Raw genomic sequence first — 26,274 nt, forward strand, 5'->3', positions numbered from 1 at the left:
TTTTGCCTGTTTTGTAGGCGGAAAAGTATCGCGCGCGTGTCCACTTTACCCCGTATTCAATTTGAAAGTATGCGAAAACGGGACCCGGCAAAACAGGCGGAAAGTCCTGTCAGAAAGTCCTGAGCATCTATTGGGGAAATCAGCCTGACACCCCCCAATAGATGCTCTGAGATGGGGGTTCCCTATGGTACCCCCCGATTTGGCTTGCTGAATGTATTTGGTGTATTTAAACGGGCTCAATAGGTGCTAAATAGCGTTTTTCTATACGTGATGCAGAATAGTATTCAGGAGTATTTTTTGCAGAATATAAGTTATCCCACCAAATTTGGGGTACTTGAAAATGGGAGTCAGCATATTTAAAAGTTGCTAAAGTGAAGTTGTAAAAATCGTGAAAAATCCACCTGCCGCAAACACCTGCAATCAAAAAAACACTTGGGGCATACTTGGGGACCCCCCAGAGTAAGTTCGCAAGTTTTTAACTTTGTACCCCAACCCCCTAGGCGGAAAGTCTTTCAAATTGAATACGGGGTAAAAGCAAAACAGGCGAAAATGACGGCATCGTCGAAAAAGTATCACAGATCCGGACTTTTCGCCTCAAATTGAATACGGGCCTCGGTCAGAATTCATTTTGTTTTTACTTTTTGTTGGATTGTGTTCCGGAGTTAGTTTTATAAAGGAAATTCTTAGTGTGTTGGACTTAATGCTCATTAATATGTTTAATAGAGAGATGCCATGGCATGGGGAATATGATCCCAAAGCCTGCCTCCTTCAGTTTCAGTGCATTGTGCATGCAATCAAGGTGGTAATAACACACCACATACACATCAAGTGGAAATAGTCTACTGTGCTATTAGGATACAGGAGCTGCATAGATGATGTACAATGCTATCCTGCACAAGTGGATAATCATTTATGTTAAACTTGTGTTCAACAATACTCTAGAGGAGCTTTTGCTGCTCATCTCGGAATCAGTTGTTTCCTGCTGTAGTCCACATTTCTTCTTGTGTGTCTGACTACTTTCCTAAACTACGTGTTCTTTGGCATTTCCCATTTACTTCCTACAGCCTGTTGTATATGTTTCCTGCCGTCCACTTACCTCAGCTTGTTATGTATGTCATTCCCAACTTGCCGAAGCATATCTCGGATATGCGGGGGACTGAGCCCATGCTGTTCCCTAAGTCTACAGAGCATTGCACCACCTCGCTGAGCATCCCGCGCTGCTCCTGGGAATAGATCCTGAGTAGCCTCCCACATGGTGTCTGCAATGTTCTGAATGGAAAAGGGAAAGGATTGACTAGAACCACGAGGAGCAGGTATCATGTTATGATTGATGATATCCTTCATAGTGAAGTGGTCAATAGCCAGGATAGGAGATGGAATTTCATAGAACGTACATAATATGGGCACAATAAGACTATATATAAGTATATATATTTATTGATATTGACAGTTATATAGTTAGATTCAAAGATATTTGACAGTTTCTTTACCACTAGAAACCATAGGTTCCCTACATATTACATTAACCCATTAACATGAGGCAATAGGTCCCAGAAAAAACTACAAGTTCGGGAAGTTGTATTCTATAAATATAAAGACATTTACACCTCAGACCTGAAAGAGACAACGCACACGACTCTCTCAGTACCTGCAGTTCTCTGTCCACTGCTCGAGAGAGTTCAAATGAGACCGTCTCAAGAAGCCGCTGAGCAGGGCCAGAAGTAGACAGCCAGCTGCCTGCTTCCAGGAGGCGTGGCAATAGCTGGTGGTGGAAGGAGAAAACATGGTGTGCTCAGAGAAGGAAACATACAAATACACGTAACACAAGGTAATAATAAAGTATAGCAGTATCAGGGGCAACCCGTCCCACTCCCTCTTATAGCGCCTCTGAGCAGTGTTATAGTAGTAGTTCACTTTTGTGCAGTTTCTTACTGTGTTGTTATAATCATTTTAATACACAGGATATCAAGCAAAAGCCTGATTTTATATGTATAAATGATCTTAATTTACCTATCTCCACCAGTGAGTCTCCATGATGCACATGTGAAACACTTAAGCTGGCAATACACGGCACAATGTACGTGCTGATCCGACGTATCGGCACGATATAGGTACTATATTGTGCCGTGTATGGGCACGATATCGTACCTGATAACGTGCTGCGCGCTCCCGTGGGATCGTACATCGCATCCCCAGATCTTCCCGCAGGTTCATCAGATCTGGGATGCGATGTACGATCCTATTCAGATGGAGGAGGGGGGAGCCGGCATATCGTGCGGTCAGCGGGGACCGCGCTGGGAAAGCACGATCTGTCTAGGAGCGTACACACTAGACGATATGCTCCCTGAGCGATGTCGTCTAGTGTGTCCCTGGCAGGGTGTGCTCAATGTCGTTCATGACATTGAGCACACCCGCTGAACGATATCATTAACGATATCGTTTAGCGCCGGCCTCTCTCCCCCATTCCCCAACATGCAGCAACCTGACAATATCGTCGGGTTGGCCTGCATGTTTACCCGATGAACGATAATGACGAACGACCCGTGGGAACGCACATCGTCGTTATCGTTCATCGTTTTGGTGTTAAAAATGGACGATAAAGTGGACGACTGAACGATAACGATATTGTTATCTTTCATCATCCACTTTAATCGCCCAGTGTGTACGCACCATCTGCACCAATACTTTTTCGCGGCCCGGACTTTTCTCCTATTTTGTAGGCGGAAAAGTATCACGCGCGTGTCCACTTTACTCCGTATTCAATTTAAATATATAATGATTCCACTTCAATAAGCTTAGTTTATAATAATAGAGTAATTGTTTGTGAACTTGGCAGCAATGGGGTGTAAATGGGTTGCCCGGGAGCTGATAATCTGATGCCCATATCTAATCCTGATAGATCTTCAGCCAACTACACCCCACTGACATGAGCACTGGATGCAGTAATACTATTCTCTATTCTATTCAGACAGGTTAATTTCCTGCTTTTTAAAATTTTATTTTTACTTACTGCATCCATTTAACTTTTGCAAATGATTTGTTGTGCATCGATTGTGGCCCTTTGTATGTTCTTGGTGCAGCCATAGGGATCAATTCAATTTGGAGCGAGTTTGTTTCATGAAACAAACATACATCGCATGAATGAGCACCCCCGAGAAATCCAAGAGTCAATTAGAAATGCCAATACACTGTACTCATGGCGAAATTTAACTACTTTGCTACAAAATGTGACTTGGGAGAATTGCATGAAAAAATGGGGAAACCACCCAGGAACCCAGAAGAGTGACGGCAGAGACAGCAGGACTATATAGAGAGCTGTTAGTGGCCATAAGGAAAATGCTGGAGGTTCTTAAAAGTATTTTTGGGGTAAAGAAAAATGTCTTATGTGAATTTCAGTTGTTTGTAAAAAGTTGGAATACACACTTTAACCTTTCGTCTGCAAGTTCAAAAACCCCTCTGCCATCGATACAACACATCCATGTACAGTACCTGTCCCACATCATTTACACCTCCACGTAACTGTCCCATATAATTTACACCTCCACGTACCTGTCCCACATCATTTACACCTGCACATACCTGTCCCACATCATTTACACCTCCACATACCTGTCCCACATCATTTACACCTGCACATACCTGTCCCACATCATTTACACCTCCACGTACCTGTCCTACATCATTTACACCTGCACATACCTGTTCCACATCATTTACACCTCCACATACCTGTCCCACATCATTTACACCTCCACGTACCTGTCCTACATAATTTACACCTCCACGCACCTGTCCCACATCATGTACACCACCTCCACGTACCTGTCCCACATCATTTACACCTCCACGTACCTCTCCCACATCATTTACACCTCCACGTACCTCTCCCACATAATTTACACCTGCACATACCTGTCCCACATCATTTACACCTCCACATACCTGTCCCACATCATTTACACCTGCACATACCTGTCCCACATCATTTACACCTCCACATACCTGTCCTACATCATTTACACCTCCATATACCTGTCCCACATCATTTACACCTCCACATGCCTGCCCCACATCATTTACACCTGCACATACCTGCCCCACATCATTTACACCTCCGCGTACCTGTCCCACATCATTTACACCTGCACATACCTGTCCCACATCAGTTACACATCCACATATCTGTCCCACATAATTTACACCTCCACATGCCTTCCCCACATCATTTACACCTGCACATACCTGCCCCACATCATTTACACCTCCACGTACCTGTCCCACATCATTTACACCTCCAAATATACCTGTCCAACATAATTTACACCTCCACATACCTGCCCCACATCATATACACCTCCACATATACCTGTCCAACATAATTTACACCTCCGCATACCTGCCCCACATCATTTACACCTGCACATACCTGCCCCACATCATATTCACCTCATTATATCTGTCCCACATCATTTACACCTCCACATACCTGCCCCATATTATTTACACCTCCACATACCTGTCCTACATCATTTACACCTCCACATACCTGTCCAACATCATTTACACCTCCACATACCTGCCCCATATTATTTATACCTGCACATACCTATCCCACTTAATTTATCCCATTATTGAGCTTTTTAGAGAAATTCACTTGAAAACTGACATGTCTGTATTGGCCAAATTATGCTATTTAAACCCATCCAAGTGTGTGATTATTTATTGTGAACTGTGTACCAGATTTTCCCTACCATTTCAGCTGCTCAGGGGGTGCGCATAAAAAAATTCTTCTGAAAAATCAACGCGAGTTTGGAAATGAATTGCACCATGAAAAGGCTCGCAGAACCCAATTCACACCTAATCAAATTGACCCCCATAGATTATCCAGGTTGTTTAGCAGGTGTGCAAATAAGTCCTAATTGTCAGAGAGTGAGACACTCACAGCTCGACAGTTCTTGGCATCTCTGAGAAGCTGTCTAGCACACAAGATGTCTTCTTGTACAGGTTCCAAGTCACAGGACCGCAGAGCATTAATGTGATCATGTATCATCACAGACAGAGTCTGCAGCATCTAACAGTGTGAGAAAGAGAGATAGACAGTAAGAGTATGACAGTAACCAGAGAAGAAGAGATAGACAAATGAGAGCTACTATACCTGTTCCGCACTGTTTGTGACACCCTGCTGAAGTCGCAATGCTCTTTGGTCAGAGACAGCCAAAGTCTGAGAGTTTCGAAGGAGACAGCTATGTATCTGATATATAATAAACATTACATTATTAGTACATCATACTTGTAAACAATCTGTTTAAAAACAATGGTGGCATAATTAAAAAAAAAAATCAAATAGGCTTTCAGCAAAAAAAATAAAATAATTTTTTAAATACAGACATGTTGGACAGTTTACTATTCAGTATTAACATCTGCTCCATGCTCCATGAAATGGTCAAGTGCAACAACTTGCTTATACATATACAGGGTACGGTTATGTCTGATAAATGATTAACTGAATATTATAGCAGTCCTTCAAGCATTTTTTTTATTTTATAAATAATTTGGCTACTAAGCATCGTCTTATAATGATGATGCCTATGGATGATTATTCATATTACCTTGGTAATTGATATTATTACGGTATATTATTTAGTGCCATTATGTACAGAAATTTGAATCTCTGAATAAGATGTTTTGCCCATTTTTATGTACAGTAAAACATGTATAGATAAAATGTCTGTGAGCATGACCATGTCCAATACCTTCCTCCAGGCACTCTCAGCCCTCTCTGGGTGTCTCTGATATGCTTGACAGATGTCACCAACAGGAAAGGACATGAAGCGAAGGGTTCTGTTTCTGTGACGTATCAATTTGCAGAGGGACATTGCATTATGAAAAGATTTTTTTTTTTCTTGTAGAGGTTAACAAAGGAGGGATTATAATAAATATGTGTTAATTCTATACAATTAATTTTATGTAGACATTTTAGAGCATATGTGGGAACCTCATTTTATTTTCAACTCACTTCTCAAGAGCCCGAGCTACATCCATAAATCCAGAAGCTGAAACTGCATTCCTGTCCCAAAGCACAGACCTGGGCACCATGAGATGATAAGACAACAATATTTTAGACCTTTGCAACAAGAAAAGTCATATCTTTAAACAAATTGGCTGGATTGTGCTGTCCTAATATAGTCACACTAAATAGACTATGGGTTGTGATGTACACACATTACCGTATAGTACTGTAACCTAATATGGCAGATTTTCCTGCGCTTCTCTATGGAGAACGCACATCATGGTAATCACCTCCTATATATTATAATGCACATAGAGTAATCAGTAAAGGAAGATTGACTAGTGGGAGGTTTAGTATGTGGTTTGCCAGTCATCTCTATGTGTTGTGACCCAATCATTTTTCTGGGCAACCCCCTAGAGAACCAGGGCAGATGCCAAGTAGGCTGGGCTTTTAGAAAATGGCAGTGTGCACCTGGCACCCAGCTTCCGGCTCCTGTTCTCTTCTTCTGTGCCATTATATGTGCAGGGTGCCAAGCCCAGAAGTGCTTGGCACCCTGCACTATGTTTTGAGGGTTCTGCACATGTACTAGCATGACCAATTGGCAGATGCAGGATATACAAAATCATTACATTTTGTGTAATACAACTCCCTTTAGAAAGCCTCATGACACACTCACAGGCACAAACAGGTTTACTTGGGAAACTCCATGAAAAGGACCTGTCATAAACCAAACAGCCCTTTATTACTTAAATGGAAAGTGATAGGAACATAATGCAGAATAAATAAATCCACTCACTCGCTCAGAGAGGAAGATATTGTTATCACTATTTTCCTATTTTTATTATTACATTATGTTGTAATATTTTTTCATTATGCTTTTTTGCAAGTCTTGTTATTTAATAAACCACTTACCCATCTTCTTTAAATGTTTCATGTTTTATATGTTTAGTTTTCACAGCTTAGGTAACATTGATTGCAATAACGTATTCCTGTGTGCAACTCACCGCAGGGTACTATTTATTTGTAAGGTTTTGCCGAGCATCTTTGCTCCAATATCTGACATCCCATTTCCACTAATATCAAACTCCTGAAGGGAGGTGTTACTCCCAAGAGCATTCAGAACAATGCAAGTCCGAGACTTTAAGCGAGAGTCTGCAAGAGACAGAGACTGGAGGCACTAAAAGAGGATGAGGCAGAGAGAGAAAGAGTTGTGAGGATAACAGTATATTACCATCTCTATATATTATTATATGACTGTTATTACATTGTCCCTAATGTCTGTCCCTAATGCTATCCTCTGTTCTGTTTCAGGAAAAGTGTCAGTCTACTAGCTGCTAGTGCTGATGGCTAGAGAGGAGGGGGCCCGGACAGACACTGCACAAGGGCCCCCTCCTCACTTAATATGCCCCTGTTGCTGAAAATCCCCTCTGTGAATTGTGAGGTTTACTGCATGCTTCCCAACTGTAGTCTATAACTGAAGTCAGGCAACAATATCATAGTATTTATTTTATATTAATGTTCATATGAAATATTTCTCCTCTCTTTTCTGCTGGGATATTGGCCGTAATGCCAGGGACATCACCATACATACAAAGTAGAATAAGAGAATGAGTAGATAATCTAGCAGTATAAAAAGTAAATATTTGCTGAAAGGATGAAAGTTAATAATAGTTTTTATTTAGTACTGAAACTACTAGGCTGTCATGTCTGACTGTAGTCCTAAACCCCGCTGCCATGAAAGGCTAGAGTGAGCACTGAGTAGGTACAGTTTAGCCTGCCTAACTTTGTGTTTGGCTAAACGTTTCGTGTCCGCCTTAAAGTTTGGGGTTTTAGCACTAACACTGAGGAGATTATAAGGTGCATTCTCCTTTGCACACTAACAACAAGGAGGGTGGAATGGAGAGAACAGTCTGGTGAGTGGTGCTAGAGGTATTTACTAAAACAAACATGGCAGAGTGTTCCAGATAGGACACAAAGACCAAATTCTCACACATCTTCTCATTTACCCACAAAATTTGACCATTTATATGTGTGAGAATATGTAGGATAATTATACAGAAAATTAATGTGTGTGACTTGGATGATAATTAAGAACATCCTCAAAGCATTGCTGGGCTGGAGATAGCGGAGAACCTTCAGAAACCCAGCCAGTTATAGGCAAATCATTATGGATTATATAAGAAGGAAATGATTCACCTGAAGGAGATCTCTCATAAGCAATTCTTTAATCATGAATTGTCCAATCATAACTGTTACACAGTTACTACTATACACTTTTACGTGTTACATCACTATTTATACTACACTATGTTAGATACAGCTGTTCTACTGATGCTTTGAGGGAAAGATACAGCCTGAATTGCTTTCTCTCCAGGAGTTTAATTTACAAGTTATGGTGTTGAGAAGCAGCATGCCTTAATGTCAGTGGTAGATGTCTCATCTCACCCTGGGAGCCTGCAAGTCGCAGTGGAAGGCACAACAGACAGAACTATAAATACCTCCTGATCAGGAACTACATGTGTCACTTCCATTCAGATCATAGACTTCACATCAGAGAAGAGTGAATCACAGATCACAATCTCTAGCTCTACAAAAGTCTCTCTGTGCCTCAGGCAATGCATGGATCGGTTGGACCCTATCATTTATGATTATTTGGTCAGTAGAAGAAGAAAATAAAAGTATTGCATGTCTGTGTGCAATTATATTAGTTATACTATGTCAATGTTAAGATCTCATTCATGAGTTGTATTCTTACATTACCATCATGTTTTTAATGAATGGGAAGAAACTCAACAATCACAAGGTCAGCTTTGGTTCTGTGATGTTGGTGCAGACTAATTTCTCAAGCTCTTAAGCTGCATACACACGTAAAGATTTTCTGTCCATCCATCCAACTAGTTGATTGGTTGGAATGAAAATCTGGTAACGTATAGGTGTAAATGATGATCAGCAATTTGCTCCTAAATGCCAGAAAACAGATGAAAATGGTCGTCAGACAAGTTTGTTAAATGTTTGATCTAAACAATTTGTTCAAACAACAGTTTTTGTCCATTTCCCGGCGTTTGGGAGCAAATTGCTGATTGTCATTTGCTTTCATCCCTTACCAGATTTTCATTCCAACCAATCAACTAGTTGGATGGTTGGACAGAAAATCTTTATGTGTGTTGCAGCTTAACACTGGGAGAGTGATCTTATGTTCCTCCTACAGTCATTGTGATCTTGTTTTCAGAGTTCCTTTATCAATTTCAACTAAAAGATGAAATATTACACATGTATGAATGCTATATGCAGCTTGCTGCAGAGAACATAAAAGGTAAAAGTTTTGGGTGAGTGTAGGGTTATAAATAATTAACTAGTCACAGAAAAAAATGGTGGGTGCATCACAAGATGGGTAAAACTTTGCATAATATTATATTATATATATATATAATATATATATATATATATATATATATATGTATACAGTATACATACATACATGCTGTACAGACACACACACATACATTTTATAGAGCTATGGTTGCTTCGTTATTACTCACACAGTCTTCATCCTGAAGGACATTCACAATTCTTTGGAGGACCTCCTCGAGGACCCTGAAATTTGTGAGGTTACAGAATATAAAAGTCTTCTGTCTTTCCATAAAACAACACAGTTCTATTTGTTTCTCAGTTAGAATAAAATATAGTTACAGTTATACACAAAGCAATTCTCATAAAACTTTTCCCTACTTGGAAAAACCTTAAAGTGAATGAGCTTTGCTGATAAGCCAATTATCCTCTGTATTAGTCAGATCTGACCTCTGTATGATGTATGATGACTAAATAGATTACTACTATAATAGTGCTGTTAAACTTCCCATAGAACATTCATATGTCCCCTCAATGTAAATAATTTAGGAAAAGAAAAATGTCCAAGGCACAGTGTAACAAAAGGCCTTGATTGTTGCACCAGCACTGAGATTCTTACCGCGACTTAACCGAGAAGTTTCTACCAATAGAAAGATGTTTGAGGTGTCTGCTTCTACCCAACGCAGGTACAAGAGAGAGCAGATGAGAATCCAAGCCTTATAGAAAAAGAGAAGGAAAAAGAGTGCATGATGAAAAGGGACAGTGCCACAAAAAGATAGACTATATAGTACACAAAATATGAAAAAGAAACATCAAAACACAAGTTCTCACCATTATCAGAAATATTCAGACTACCAATGCTGCTGATTGGAGGGAAAAGCTCCTGTAATATCTGAGCACCCACAGAGCGCAGCTAGAGAGGTAGTGGAAAAGTGGAAGGTTAAATATTAAGTGTTGATGTTACTGGAGAGTTTGGTCACATGCATTTCACACCCTATCTAGAAGGCACTTAGAGCTGGAAATGTCACACGGAAGTGTGTATCAAACAGGGAATTAGGTAACAAGTTTCAGATGCCAGGACTGCTATCACTACACAGTTGAAATAGGTAACATGTGCAATGTTTTGCAGTCCATCAGGTATGTATCTTGTATCAGGCAGTATCTCTGTCAATCACCATGCTACTGCCAGCCACTATGGCACTGATTGGAGGTTACCAGGTGACGCAAGGTAGGTTCTACTGGCCTCTATGGCACTGAATGGAGGTTACAAAGAGACTTGAGTGAGGGCTCTGCCAGTTACTATGGCACCATTTAGAAGTTATAGGAGAGAGTTTTGTCAGCCATTTGACTATGGCATGTATTGTAGATTACAGGGGGGATTCTCAAGCTGTATTATGCCAGGAACACCAATGACAAGATTGTACACACGTGACTGTATAGTGTATCCATTTTTTGTTACGGCCCAATAAGAGAAACATAAAGCAATAAGGGTTAGTCAATTAAACTGTTCTACAGATAACTGAAGAAAATAATGACCCAAAGAAGTTAATTAGACATTTGGTTTAATGTACTAAATTGCAGTAATAATATAAAAGGAGCTGGACTTGGAAGACATTGAGAGTAAATGAAATAAAGTGGAGTAAGTGACATCAGCAGGTATAAAAGTACGTTGAGGCAACATCTCTAAATATATGCTACTTATATGTGTTGATCTTAAATATATTGTACTCTGTATTGCTTAATCTGTCCTAGCTATAGCTGTGTACATTATCTACATCAAATCAATAAACAATAAAACTTTAAGCTGGTCTAACTACATCTTTTATTTCTAGGTTAGAATTTACATGCACCTGTAACATGTACATATGTGAAATCAGCACAAACAACTTCAGATAATGGTCTCTTAGTGTCACTTAGTTCTTAGTCATTTGGTGAGTTCACATATACCTTTCCCTAAATTATTATAGTTTCATCAGCGCTGTGCAGGTAATATAAAAGTAAGAAAAACTGACCTATCAATGGTACAGCAACATATCCTTGGAACAATACAGTTTAATAAACCAACAAATTGGGTAGGACATGGACAAGGTCGTGGGTTGGGTAACTCACTAACTTGACAAGCAAGTAGAGGTACTTCACAGGGGGGGGGGGGGGTAGTTCAGCACCCAATAAGACTGTACCCAGTGAAGGGCGAGCACAGACAGTCATGGTTGCTGAAAGGGACTAGGATGCAAGAGATAAGGAGCACTAGAAGCAAGGATAGCACTAGGGATGGACATGAGGAAGGACGTTCCTGCCTGACCGTGACAGTTTACATGCTACTGTATTAAAAGGGGTGAACAGTTGGAGGGTGAACTCGGGAGAAGTGTAGGTCAGGGAAGGTGAGAAGATTGGAGATTTAGGAGGAGGTAGGCTCTGAGTACATTGAGTACATGTTGATGCTGGTGAGATTAGGAGAAAGTCTTACTAGGGGGGATTGAGTTCCAGAGGAGAGGGACTGAGGGGAGAATTCTTGAAGATGGGCATGAGATGAGGTAACATGGGTGGAGCAGAGGTGGCAATCAGAGAAAGAGAGTAAATGGCTGGATCATAAACCATACCTACTTTAGGAATCTTGCGGTGCTACAACAGGACACACTGAGACTGGACATTCCATTCCACAACAGTTTAAAAAGCCACAAGTTGCCTATCTCTGCACTACACTATGGTCCTGATTCAGAGAAGTACGCAAACATGATGGTTTGCGTACACCTCCGTTGGTGGGGGGACTCAGCATTCGCATGACCTGTTTTGCTCATGTGCAGAACTAGTCCACACGCAGTGCCCCCAAGTCGCAGCATGATTGACATGCTGCGGCCATTTGAAAGTGGGGACAGGATGGCATCTGAAGATGCTATGTGTTACACCAGAGGTTCTCAGGACCCCACACAGGTCACGTTTTCCAGGTCACCTAGCAGGTGCACAGGTGTATTCATTACTGACTGACATATTTTAAAAGTTTCACTAGTGTAGCTATTTATTTCACTTGATATTCTGTGAGGAGACCTGGAAAACATACACTGTTTGGGGTCCAGAGGACCGAGTTTGAGAACCACTGCACTAGACAGAACTTTTCTTACACTGACATAAGCCCATCTTACCTCACAGCTGCTTAAGTCCAGTTGAACATCCTGGAGGTGCGTGTTGGAACATAGCCCCTGCAGCAAGGCTCTAGGTGAGGAAAACAGAGTTACTAAAACTAAATATAAGTCATCACAAGTGGTGGTCAATTATTTGTTGTTGGTTTTATACAGTACTTGTGGGTTTACTAAATACTCATTATATGAGTTCTGAGCATTTCTCAGTTAAATCAGCAATGATTCCTAAGTCCATTGAAACATTGCGTTCAGTATCATAGTATGGAAATGATATATAATGTGTGTGCTCTTCATTGCATAAATCATGATCACATATTTCCTATTGTATGTTCTTGGCGTTCTCTAAGATACATATGCACTTGATAGCATCTACATTTACAATATGCAGTATGTAACATGAGTAAATAAGGAAACAGTGACATGTTTTATATAGCATAGTTTCACTTTACACTATTTACTGATAGTCTTTCAATGTTGCCTTATATATTTATTAGGGGTGTGCACCGGCCACTTTTCGTGTTTTGTGTTTTGGTTTTGGATCTGGATCTTTCTTCGTGTTTTGGATCTGGATTGGTTTTGCCAAAACCACCCTTCCGTGTTTTGGGTTCTGGGTTTTGTGTTTTGGATCTGTATTTTTTTGAAAAAAAGCATAAAAACAGCTAAAATCACAGAATTTGTAGGTTTTTCTGCTCCTATGCTATTATTAACCTCAATAACCTTAATTTCCACTCATTTCCAGTCTATTCTGAATACCTCACACCTCACAATAGTGTTTTTATGTCCAAAAGGTTGCACCGAGGTAGCTGGATGACTATGCTAAGCGACACGAGTGGGCGGCACAAACACGTGACCCATCTAGGCGTGAAACTGCAGTGGCAGACAGGATGGCATTGAAAAACTAGGCCCCAAACTGTACATAATGCAAAGAAAAAAAAGAGGTGCAAGATGGAATTGTCCTTGGGCCCTCCCACCCACCCTTATGTTGTATAAACAGGACATGCACACTTTAACAAACCAATCATTTCAGCGCCAGGGTCTGCCACACAACTGTGGCTGAAATGATTGGTTCGTTTGGGCCCCCACAAAACAAGCTGGCAATTTATCTGTCCCTGCACAAACTGGCTCTACGGAGGCAAGATGTCATCCTCATCCTCCTCATCCACCGATTCCTCACCCTCTTCAGTGTGTACATCCTCATCCTCACAGAGTATTAATTTGTCCCTGCTGGAGCCACAGGTCCCTCTGTACGTTCTGGAGGCTGGTCTCCCTGGAAGAGTTGATAATTCATTTTATGAACATCATCTTCTCCACATTTTGTGGAAGCAACCTCCTACGCCTTTCGCTGACAAGGTTCCCGGCTGCACTAAACACTCTTTCGGAGTACACACTGGAGGGGGGGCAACTCAGGTAAAATAGAGCCAGTTTGTACAGGGACCTCCAAATTGCTTCTTTTTCCTGCCAGTACAGGTACGGACTGTCTGACATGCCTACTTGGATGCTGTCACCGATGTAATCCTTTAACAGACAGACGCACGCTTGTCGCTGCTGCTTTGAGGATTCAAGTGCGGCTACAGCCCACACAATTCACAAAGACAGAAAAAAAAAAAGAATATTTTTATTGTTTGTGGAGCACACTTTGAGGGTTACACCACCCTTTAACAGACAGACGCACGCTTGTCGCTGCTGCTTTGAGGATGCAAGTGCGGCTACAGCCCACACAATTCACAAAGACAGAAAAAAGAAGAAGAATATTTTTATTGTTTGTGTAGCACACTTTGAGGGTGTCACCACCCTTTAACAGACAGACGCACGCTTGTCGCTGCTGCTTTAAGGATGCAGGTGCGGCTACAGCCCACACATTTCACAAAGACCGAAAAAAAAAGAACAATATTTTAATTGTTTGTGTAGCACACTTTGAGGGTGTCACCACCCTTTAACAGACAGACGCACGCTTGTCGCTGCTGCTTTAAGGATGCAGGTGCGGCTACAGCCCACACAATTCACAAAGACAGAAAAAAGAAGAATATTTTTATTGTTTGTGTAGCACACTTTGAGGGTGTCACCACCCTTTAACAGACAGACGCACGCTTGTCGCTGCTGCTTTAAGGATGCAGGTGCGGCTACAGCCCACACATTTCACAAAGACCGGAAAAAAAAGAACAATATTTTAATTGTTTGTGTAGCACACTTTGAGGGTGTCACCACCCTTTAACAGACAGACGCACGCTTGTCGCTGCTGCTTTAAGGATGCAGGTGCGGCTACAGCCCACACAATTCACAAAGACAGAAAAAAGAAGAATATTTTTATTGTTTGTGTAGCACACTTTGAGGGTGTCACCACCCTTTAACAGACAGACGCACGCTTGTCGCTGCTGCTTTAAGGATGCAGGTGCGGCTACAGCCCACACATTTCACAAAGACCGAAAAAAAAAGAACAATATTTTAACTGTTTGTGTAGCACACTTTGAGGGTGTCACCACCCTTTAACAGACAGACGCACGCTTGTCGCTGCTGCTTTAAGGATGCAGGTGCGGCTACAGCCCACACAATTCACAAAGACAGAAAAAAGAAGAAGAATATTTTTATTGTTTGTGTAGCACACTTTGAGGGTGTCACCACCCTTTAACAGACAGACGCACGCTTGTCGCTGCTGCTTTGAGGATGCAAGTGCGGCTACATCGCACACAAGTCACAAACACATTAAAAAAATAGTTTTTTTATTTTTTGGAGCACTTTGAGAGTTACACCACCCTTTAACAGACAGACGCATGCTTGTCGCTGCTGCTTTAAGGATGCAGGTGCGGCTACAGCCCACACATTTCACAAAGACCGAAAAAAAAAGAACAATATTTTAATTGTTTGTGTAGCACACTGTGAGGGTGTCACCACCATTTAACAGACAGACGCACGCTTGTCGCTGCTGCTTTAAGGATGCAGGTGTGGCTACAGCCCACACAATTCACAAAGACAGAAAAAAAAAGAACAATATTTTAATTGTTTGTGTAGCACACTTTGAGGGTGTCACCACCCTTTAACAGACAGACGCACGCTTGTCGCTGCTGCTTTGAGGATGCAGGTGGAATCTAGACGGGATTTGGAACCGAGGACACACTACCTCCATCAATTGTCTAAATCCCACTGCACTAATGTCGGATACCGGACGCACGTCTAACACCAACATAGCAGTCAAGGCCTCAGTTATACATTTTGCTTCAGGATGACTGCTGTCGTACTTCATCCTCATCGCTAGGGACTGTTGGAGGGTCAATTGTTTAGTAAAAGTAGTGATGTTCCTACTTCCTCTCTGGGATGATGAACAACTCCCAGCAGCAGCAACAGCACTAGGAGGAAGTGGTTCTTGATCTTTCCCTATTTTATTTTTATCAGAGAAAGTTTGGTCCTCCATTTATGTTATATTGATATATATACGTGCGGCTAAAGCGCACACAAACACAGAAAATATTTTTTTATTTTTGCTGGAGAGTAGTGCACTTTGTGGGTTACACCACCCTTTAAGAAATGAGGACACAGGCGCACGCTTGGCGCTGCTCCTTTGTTGATGCACGTGCAGCCACAGTGCACACAAGTCACAAACACAGAAAATATATTTTTTTTGGGTTTGGAGTGTACTTTGGGGATTACAGAACCCTTTAACGGTCAAGCCAGCCGGCCCTTTACTTATGACACAGGCGCACGCTTGGCACTACTTTGTTGATGCACGTGCGGCTACTGCGCACACAATTCACAAACACAGAAAATAATTTTTTTTTTTGTTTGGACTGGACTGTACTTTCGGGGGTTACAGCACCCTTTAACGGTCAAGCCAGCCGGCCCTTTACTTATGACTAGGGATGTGCAGGCTCGGATAGGTTCGAGTTTGCACGTGGAGTTCGGATTTTTCCCTCCAAAAAAACGGAACTCAGAACGAGGCAAAACGTCATCTTACATGGACGAACATCATCATTCCTGGTCTTTTGTCCAGGAATGATGATGTTCGTCCATGTAAGATGACGTTTTGCCTCGTTCTGAGTTCCGTTTTTTTGGAGGGAAAAATCCGAACTCCACGTGCAAACTCGAACCTATCCGAGCCTGCACATCCCTACTTATGACACAGGCGCACACTTGGCACTACTTTGTTGATGCACGTGCGGCTACTGCGCACACAATTCACAAACACAGAAAATAATTTTTTTTTTGGTTTGGACTGGAGTGTACTTTGGGGGTTACAGCACCCTTTAACGGTCAAGCCAGCCGGCCCTTTACTTATGACACAGGTGCACGCTTGGCACTACTTTGTTGATGCACGTGCGGCTACTGCGCACACAATTCACAAACACAGAAAATAATTTTTTTTTTGGTTTGGACTGGAGTGTACTTTCGGGGGTTACAGCACCCTTTAACGGTCAAGCCAGCCGGCCTTTTACTTATGACACAGGCGCACGCTTGGCACTACTTTGTTGATGCACGTGCGGCTACTGCGCACACAATTCACAAACACAGAAAATAATTTTTTTTTTGGTTTGGACTGGAGTGTACTTTGGGGGTTACAGCACCCTTTAACGGTCAAGCCAGCCGGCCCTTTACTTATGACACAGGTGCACGCTTGGCACTACTTTGTTGATGCACGTGCGGCTACTGCGCACACAATTCACAAACACAGAAAATAATTTTTTTTTTGGTTTGGACTGGAGTGTACTTTCGGGGGTTACAGTACCCTTAACGGTCAAGCCAGCCGGCCCTTTACTTATGACACAGGCGCACGCTTGGCACTACTTTGTTGATGCACGTGCGGCTACTGCGCACACAATTCACAAACACAGAAAATAATTTTTTTTTTGGTTTGGACTGGAGTGTACTTTCGGGGGTTACAGTACCCTTAACGGTCAAGCCAGCCGGCCCTTTACTTATGACACAGGCGCACGCTTGGCACTACTTTGTTGATGCACGTGCGGCTACTGCGCACACAATTCACAAACACAGAAAATAATTTTTTTTTTGGTTTGGACTGGAGTGTACTTTCGGGGGTTACAGTACCCTTAACGGTCAAGCCAGCCGGCCCTTTACTTATGACACAGGCGCACGCTTGGCACTACTTTGTTGATGCACGTGCGGCTACTGCGCACACAATTCACAAACACAGAAAATAATTTTTTTTTTGGTTTGGACTGGAGTGTACTTTGGGGGTTACAGCACCCTTTAACGGTCAAGCCAGCCGGCCCTTTACTTATGACACAGGCGCACGCTTGGCACTACTTTGTTGATGCACGTGCGGCTACTGCGCACACAATTCACAAACACAGAAAATAATTTTTTTTTTGGTTTGGACTGGAGTGTACTTTCGGGGGTTACAGCACCCTTTAACGGTCAAGCCAGCCGGCCTTTTACTTATGACACAGGCGCACGCTTGGCACTACTTTGTTGATGCACGTGCGGCTACTGCGCACACAATTCACAAACACAGAAAATTTTTTTTTTTTTGGTTTGGACTGGAGTGTACTTTCGGGGGTTACAGCACCCTTAACGGTCAAGCCAGCTGGCCCTTTACTTATGACACAGGCGCACGCTTGGCACTACTTTGTTGATGCACGTGCGGCTACTGCGCACACAATTCACAAACACAGAAAATAATTTTTTTTTTGGTTTGGACTGGAGTGTACTTTGGGGGTTACAGCACCCTTTAACGGTCAAGCCAGCCGGCCCTTTACTTATGACACAGGCGCACGCTTGGCACTACTTTGTTGATGCACATGCGGCTACTGCGCACACAATTCACAAACACAGAAAATAATTTTTTTTTTGGTTTGGACTGGAGTGTACTTTCGGGGGTTACAGCACCCTTAACGGTCAAGCCAGCCGGCCCTTTACTTATGACACAGGCGCACGCTTGGCACTACTTTGTTGATGCACGTGCGGCTACTGCGCACACAATTCACAAACACAGAAAATATATTATTTTTTTAGCACTTGGGGGGAGCACCCCCGATGGACAGAGCACCCCTTGGACAACACTACAGCACCCCTTTAGGACTGGGACACTGCACAGGACTTTGGAGTGGACACAGCCCCTATGGAGAACTGACTGCACAACACAGTCCAGCCAGTCCCTATGGACTTTGAAGTAGTGGACACAGCCCCTATTAACAACAGCAGCACAGCACAACACAGCCAGCCCCTATGGACTTTGAAGTAGTGGACAACAGCAGCACTACACTACACTACACTACACAGCCCTAACTCCCACCCTCCCTCTTCACTGTCCACAGCCGAGTGAGAAAATGGCGCCGACGCGGGTACCTTATATAGGATCCAAAACCCGCGAGACTCGGAAGGCGGGATGATGACGTTTTGCCTCGATTTCAGATCCGAGTCAGGCGGGAAAAGTCGAGCCTGATTCGGATCGGACTCGGATCGGGGGGGCTCGGGGGGGTTCGGATTTCAGAAATCCGAACCCGCTCACCCCTAATATTTATACAATGTATAAATACAGTTTCTTTCTAACTTTCCATTAAGCGGTTTGATAAAAAAAATTGGGCCAAATACACATAGTACAGTATCTATGCAAACATTTCAGTGCCAAACCATAACTAGGGTTATTTCAGATATGGCTGTAATACATGGGAAAAAAAATTTCCGGTTACAATATTGATTGATTTATAGTTAAGGGCCCAATGTGGGAATAGAGTAAAGCACCAGGCCAACTTTCCTCCATCCATCCAACTAGTTGGTTGGTTGGAATGAAAATCCGGTGATGCATGGGAGCAAATGACAATCAGCAATTTGCTCCCAAACACCAGAAAACAGGAAAAAGGTCGTTCAGGCAAGCTGGTTATATCTGTTTGATTTAAATAACTTGTCTGAACAACAGCTTTCATCCGTTTTCCGGTGTTTGGGAGCAAATTGCTGATTGTCATTTGCTCCCATACATTACCGGATTTTCATTCCAACCAACCACCTAGTTGGATGGTTGTAGGAAAGTTGGTCTGGTGTATGGCCAGCTAAGATCAGGCAAGTAACTGTGCACCTGGACAAACCATGTTGCAATGCAGGGGGTGCAAATACATACTTTTTTTTATACTGGCTCCTTTTGCATGTAACCCACAAATGCTGGACAGCTTTATTGTTACATTGCAATTTAGATGTCAGTTTGGACACATCCCTCCCAAATCTAAATCTCTCTGCACATTTTACATCTTCCCCTCCTGCAGTGCAGCATAGTTTTACCATGATGCACAGTTACTTGCTCTATCTAAAGATGCCCATACACAGTACGATATCTATGAACGATAATGATATCGTCCAATGATATATCGTTCATATTGTTAATTTTTATCCAGTGAACGATCAACGATGATCGTTCCCGAATGAACGATAACGATATCTATGAGCGTCCGTACATGCAGGCCAACTTGCACGATATTGTCAACTTTGCCTATTCAGAGATGTGGCAGGATGACTTCACTGAAAGACATCTTTGAAAGATATCTTTCAAGTCGTTGGTGGTACAGATCGTACCGTGTGTATGCAGCTAAAGGGGCACATCCACTGGGTGACAATGAAAAGACTGAACGATAATGATATCGTTATCGTTCAGTCGTTCATTGTACTGTGCAGTGCATACACTGAACGATATACCGTTCAGTGTAGGCATCCTCCATCATCCCTGAACATGGCCAATCTGTCGTTATCGCCAGATTGACCGGCATGTTCGGGTGATGATTGATGTCGGAAACGACCAGCGGGAGCGCGCATCGCTGGTCATTTCCGACATTTTAGTGCACGATTCATGCACGATTAATGAGCGATTAAACGATAACTATATCGTTCAATCGCATCGCCTAGCGGATGTGCACCTTTACTCTATTCTCAAATCTGAATTAGGCAATAAGTGCACAATTTGTCAGGTGTAGACTAAAGGACAAATCTTGCACAGAGCCGTAGCAGAGCCGATGCCCCCATACTGCTGCCCCAGCACATGTGACATCATCAAATCACAGTAGAAATGTCTGGGAGCAGAAAGCGACTCTCCATGCTTCAAGACTCCATTCCAGGTATCCTACAAGCCTATTTTAGTCACTATCGGGGCATCGACAGTACTATATCCATAGCCTTGCTCGCTAAGCGGTGGCACCGGTTGTCATGGCTCTGCTGCCCACACATACAGATTAACTCTATTTTAGAGTTGGGTTAGGCTGTGGCTCCCCCTTACGATCTTACAAGGTTGTGGCTCCCCGCCTCCAAAAAAAAAGTTTTTCCAAGTACACATTTTGAGGCTGTATTTACTACTAAATGTAAATCATGCCCCATATTTTGTCATTTAGCAATTCATAACACATCATGTTACATTGTGGATAGTCCTAAATTGGACACGACAGCACTCAGCTAGGCAACAAAGAGCCATTGAATTTTAATACTCATATTTTTTAGGCAATTGTGAAATTTAGTTTCTCACCTCAAAAGTTCTGGGGGCACTTTGGTTCCACTCAGTGATATGTGAGATAGTGACAAAGAGCTGCCGAAAAATTTCTCCACAGATGGCAGTGTCTCCGGGGTTCTCCTGGGAGGAAGAGAAATGTGAGCAAGTCTAAAGTGGAAACCAGTAATCATATACTATTCCCTACATTACGACTATATGTGGTGTGCACCAATCACTGTTTGCTATAGAATATGATACAGAGGGCCTGATTCAGAGCCGGACGCTATTTGCGCTCGCTCGTTCAGAAAAAGGGGCCGGCTATTTAAATTTAGCGCTTGCTCTTTGCGGTCTGTTGACGCCTCTATGTCTGAGCGAGCGAACGAAACATGCGCTCGCTATTTTGTAAAGACGTCCCCTGGCCGCTCGCATCATACGTCATCTCCGCTATTTATTAGATTAATCGAGTACATCGAAAGGCGTCTGAATGGCTCGCAGTGCTTGTGGTTGGATTTTCCTACCGCAATCATGCGAACAGTTCAGGCTAAGAAACAACCAAGTGACGTGGCCGATGACGCTGTTTTGTTAATTATGCACACTCTTAAAACGCCCATTTTGACCGTTTGGCACGCCTGCGTTCGGATCTCCACTCCCCGTTTTCAAGCGCCTTCCCCTGTTATCACCCACAAACGCCTCATCCTGTCACTCAAATTAGCAGGCACTCGCAATTTTGCGAACACACGTTTTCCGACCGCACTGACTGGTTGGCGCATGCGCATTGTGACCCATACGCATGCGCAGATGTGCGAACATCGCTCGGAGCGAACGAGTGGGCGCTTACGAGCGGCTCTGAATCAGGCCCAGAGTCTTTTCCAGAGGAAATTCACACTCAAATCAAATAAAGATTCATATAATCATTCTGCGGCAAACTAATAACAATGCTAGCAGCAGTCTGCTATTGGTATATGTAAGAAACAAGCACTGCTGTGTATCTGTGTCCAACTGTAGTGGAAATAGTGAATACATGACCCACAACTGCAGCTCACCTCAATATTGGGGTGCAGTGTATCCTTTTATTACCAACATTGGCCCTCAGAGACTATAAGCTGTGCCTTTTGTGCCTGACATCACCACTTTATAGTATCTTCTGTTGTAACAGACTCTATCAATTTTCATAGTATATGCGCATTTTTTAACCATTTAGTTGTCTGCGGGCTGTATGTACGTATGCAGCTGGTGTGTGTAAATATGCTAATACATGTAGCCACCTGGAAATGTACAAATACCCAGCAGTGGTCACAGATCCTTTGATAATCGACAATCTGAGGACCCTTATGGTCACGCAGAATTGAAACTGAGAACTGAGACAATGGCGCCATATTTTCTGCATACTGGATCGCAGATGTAGAAAGATACATGTTTGATACATGTCCGATTATCGGCTGACTGTGCAGTGCGACCCGTGACGCATGCACAGTCAGCCGATAATCGCTCAACTGCGTAAATATTGGCCATATCTAAATCAGGCCCTGCATGCACACAGGTCCTATGATTGTATTACTTACTGTCCTAGATACATTGTTTTATTGTATTTGTTTATTCATTTCCAGTGAACACATTTTTCCTTCATCAGTACACTCTCCCCTTTATTTTTACTATTAATTTAAGGGTGGTTTAAAAGAATAAATTATCATGCTATTAAATAATTTATCCATCTCATAGCTCAAACTACCAGTATAAAACTCAATACAAAAAAAGGACACCTACCGGTGCGACAAGGAGTTTTTAGAGAGGTCAAGATGTGACAGACAGGAGCAGCAACCAAGAGCTAATGCCCCAAAAATCTGAAATGAGACAGTACAGCTGCAATATCCTCAAGTCATCTTTATTTGTTGCATTTTCTCTGTTCATTCTTCATCAAATCCAGCACTCTGCTCTCATCCGTCATCTTACCCAACACCACACCATACACCACTGATATTCCAGCACTCTGCTCTCATCCATCATCTTACCCAACACCACACCATACACCACTGATATTCCAGCACTCTGCTCTTATTCATCATCTTACCCAACACCACACCATACACCACTGATATTCCAGCATTCTGCTCTCATCCATCATCTTACCCAACTCCACACCATACACCACTGATATTCCAGCACTCTGCTCTCATCCGTCATCTTACCCAACACCACACCATACACCACTGATATTCCAGCACTCTGCTCTCATCCACCATCTTACCCAACACCACACCATACACCACTGATATTCCAGCACTCTGCTCTCATCCATCATCTTACCCAACACCACACCATACACCACTGATATTCCAGCACTCTGCTCTTACCCAACACCACACCATACACCAGATATTCCAGCACTCTGCTCTCATCCATCATTTTACCCAACACCACACTATACACCACTGATATTCCAGTACTCTGCTCTCATCCATCATCTTACCCAACTCCACACCATACACCACTGATATTCCAGCACTCTGCTCTCATCCATCATCTTACCCAACTCCACACCATACACCACTGATATTCCAGCACTGTGCTCTCATCCATCATCTTACCCAACACCACACCATACACCACTGATATTCCAGCACTCTGCTCTCATCCATCATCTTACCCAACTCCACACCATACACCACTGATATTCCAGCACTCTGCTCTCATCCATCATCTTACCCAATACCACACCATACACCACTGATATTCCAGCACTCTGCTCTCATCCATCATTTTACCCAACTCCACACCATACACCACTGATATTCCAGCACTGTGCTCTCATCCATCATCTTACCCAACTCCACACCATACACCACTGATATTCCAGCACTGTGCTCTAATCCATCATCTTACCCAACACCACACCATACACCACTGATATTCCAGCACTCTGCTCTCATCCACCATCTTACCCAACACCACACCATACACCACTGATATTCCAGCACTCTGCTCTCATCCATCATCTTACCCAACACCACACCATACACCACTGATATTCCAGCACTCTGCTCTCATCCATCATCTCACCCAACACCACACCATACACCACTGATATTCCAGCACTGCTCTCATCCATCATCTTACCCAACACTACACCATACACCACTGATATTCCAGCACTCTGCTCTCATCCATCATCTTACCCAACACCACACCATACACCACTGATATTCCAGCAAAGCTCTCATTCATCATCTTACCCAACACCACACCATACACCACTGATATTCCAGCACTCTGCTCTCATCCACCATCTTACCCAACACCACACCATACACCACTGATATTCCAGCACTCTGCTCTCATCAACCATCTTACCCAACACCACACCATACACCACTGATATTCCAGCACTGCTCTCATCCATCATCTTACCCAACACCACACCATTGACCACTGATATTCCAGCACTCTGCTCTCATCCATCATCTTACCCAACACCACACCATACACCACTGATATTCCAGCACTCTGCTCTTATTCATCATCTTACCCAACACCACATCATACACCACTGATATTCCAGCATTCTGCTCTCATCCATCATCTTACCCAACTCCACACCATACACCACTGATATTCCAGCACTCTGCTCTCATCCGTCATCTTACCCAACACCACACCATACACCACTGATATTCCAGCACTCTGCTCTCATCCATCATCTTACCCAACACCACACCATACACCACTGATATTCCAGCACTCTGCTCTTACCCAACACCACACCATACACCACTGATATTCCAGCACTCTGCTCTCATCCATCATTTTACCCAACACCACACTATACACCACTGATATTCCAGTACTCTGCTCTCATCCATCATCTTACCCAACTCCACACCATACAACACTGATATTTCAGCACTCTGCTCTCATCCATCATCTTACCCAACTCCACACCATACACCACTGATATTCCAGCACTGTGCTCTCATCCATCATCTTACCCAACTCCACACCATACACCACTGATATTCCAGCACTGTGCTCTAATCCATCATCTTACCCAACACCACACCATACACCACTGATATTCCAGCACTCTGCTCTCATCCACCATCTTACCCAACACCACACCATACACCACTGATATTCCAGCACTCTGCTCTCATCCATCATCTTACCCAACACCACACCATACACCACTGATATTCCAGCACTCTGCTCTCATCCATCATCTCACCCAACACCACACCATACACCACTGATATTCCAGCACTGCTCTCATCCATCATCTTACCCAACACCACACCATACACCACTGATATTCCAGCACTCTGCTCTCATCCATCATCTTACCCAACACCACACCATACACCACTGATATTCCAGCAAAGCTCTCATTCATCATCTTACCCAACACCACACCATACACCACTGATATTCCAGCACTCTGCTCTCATCCACCATCTTACCCAACACCACACCATACACCACTGATATTCCAGCACTCTGCTCTCATCAACCATCTTACCCAACACCACACCATACACCACTGATATTCCAGCACTGCTCTCATCCATCATCTTACCCAACACCACACCATTGACCACTGATATTCCAGCACTCTGCTCTCATCCATCATCTTACCCAACACCACACCATACACCACTGATATTCCAGCACTCTGCTCTTATTCATCATCTTACCCAACACCACATCATACACCACTGATATTCCAGCATTCTGCTCTCATCCATCATCTTACCCAACTCTACACCATACACCACTGATATTCCAGCACTCTGCTCTCATCCGTCATCTTACCCAACACCACACCATACACCACTGATATTCCAGCACTCTGCTCTCATCCACCATCTTACCCAACACCACACCATACACCACTGATATTCCAGCACTCTGCTCTCATCCATCATCTTACCCAACACCACACCATACACCACTGATATTCCAGCACTCTGCTCTTACCCAACACCACACCATACACCACTGATATTCCAGCACTCTGCTCTCATCCATCATTTTACCCAACACCACACTATACACCACTGATATTCCAGTACTCTGCTCTCATCCATCATCTTACCCAACTCCACACCATACAACACTGATATTTCAGCACTCTGCTCTCATCCATCATCTTACCCAACTCCACACCATACACCACTGATATTCCAGCACTGTGCTCTCATCCATCATCTTACCCAACTCCACACCATACACCACTGATATTCCAGCACTGTGCTCTCATCCATCATCTTACCCAACACCACACCATACACCACTGATATTCCAGCACTCTGCTCTCATCCACCATCTTACCCAACACCACACCATACACCACTGATATTCCAGCACTCTGCTCT

At 43.1% G+C, this 26,274-nt stretch overlaps 1 protein-coding gene across 4 annotated transcripts in view; it reads right to left on the bottom strand.

Moving 5' to 3' along the window:
• Positions 1-26,274, bottom strand: part of CARMIL3 (capping protein regulator and myosin 1 linker 3) — a 121,916-nt gene that overhangs the window by 13,910 nt on the left and 81,732 nt on the right. For all 4 annotated transcript variants that reach the window (XM_088469982.1, XM_088469984.1, XM_088469981.1 and 1 more), the window contains exons 15-27: positions 22,673-22,749; positions 20,945-21,049; positions 12,499-12,568; positions 10,190-10,271; positions 9,978-10,074; positions 9,550-9,604; positions 7,015-7,187; positions 6,017-6,085; positions 5,754-5,847; positions 5,156-5,251; positions 4,943-5,071; positions 1,649-1,762; positions 1,097-1,269 (exon numbers count right to left, since the gene is read on the bottom strand). In XM_088469982.1, the coding sequence (XP_088326108.1) occupies positions 1,097-1,269; positions 1,649-1,762; positions 4,943-5,071; positions 5,156-5,251; positions 5,754-5,847; positions 6,017-6,085; positions 7,015-7,187; positions 9,550-9,604; positions 9,978-10,074; positions 10,190-10,271; positions 12,499-12,568; positions 20,945-21,049; positions 22,673-22,749 (1,334 nt within the window). The remainder of the gene's footprint in view (positions 1-1,096; positions 1,270-1,648; positions 1,763-4,942; positions 5,072-5,155; positions 5,252-5,753; positions 5,848-6,016; positions 6,086-7,014; positions 7,188-9,549; positions 9,605-9,977; positions 10,075-10,189; positions 10,272-12,498; positions 12,569-20,944; positions 21,050-22,672; positions 22,750-26,274) is intronic.

This window comes from Taudactylus pleione, unplaced genomic scaffold (genome assembly GCF_031769625.1).
Source record: "Taudactylus pleione unplaced genomic scaffold, aTauple2 ptg000095l, whole genome shotgun sequence".
Taxonomy (NCBI): domain Eukaryota; kingdom Metazoa; phylum Chordata; class Amphibia; order Anura; family Myobatrachidae; genus Taudactylus; species Taudactylus pleione.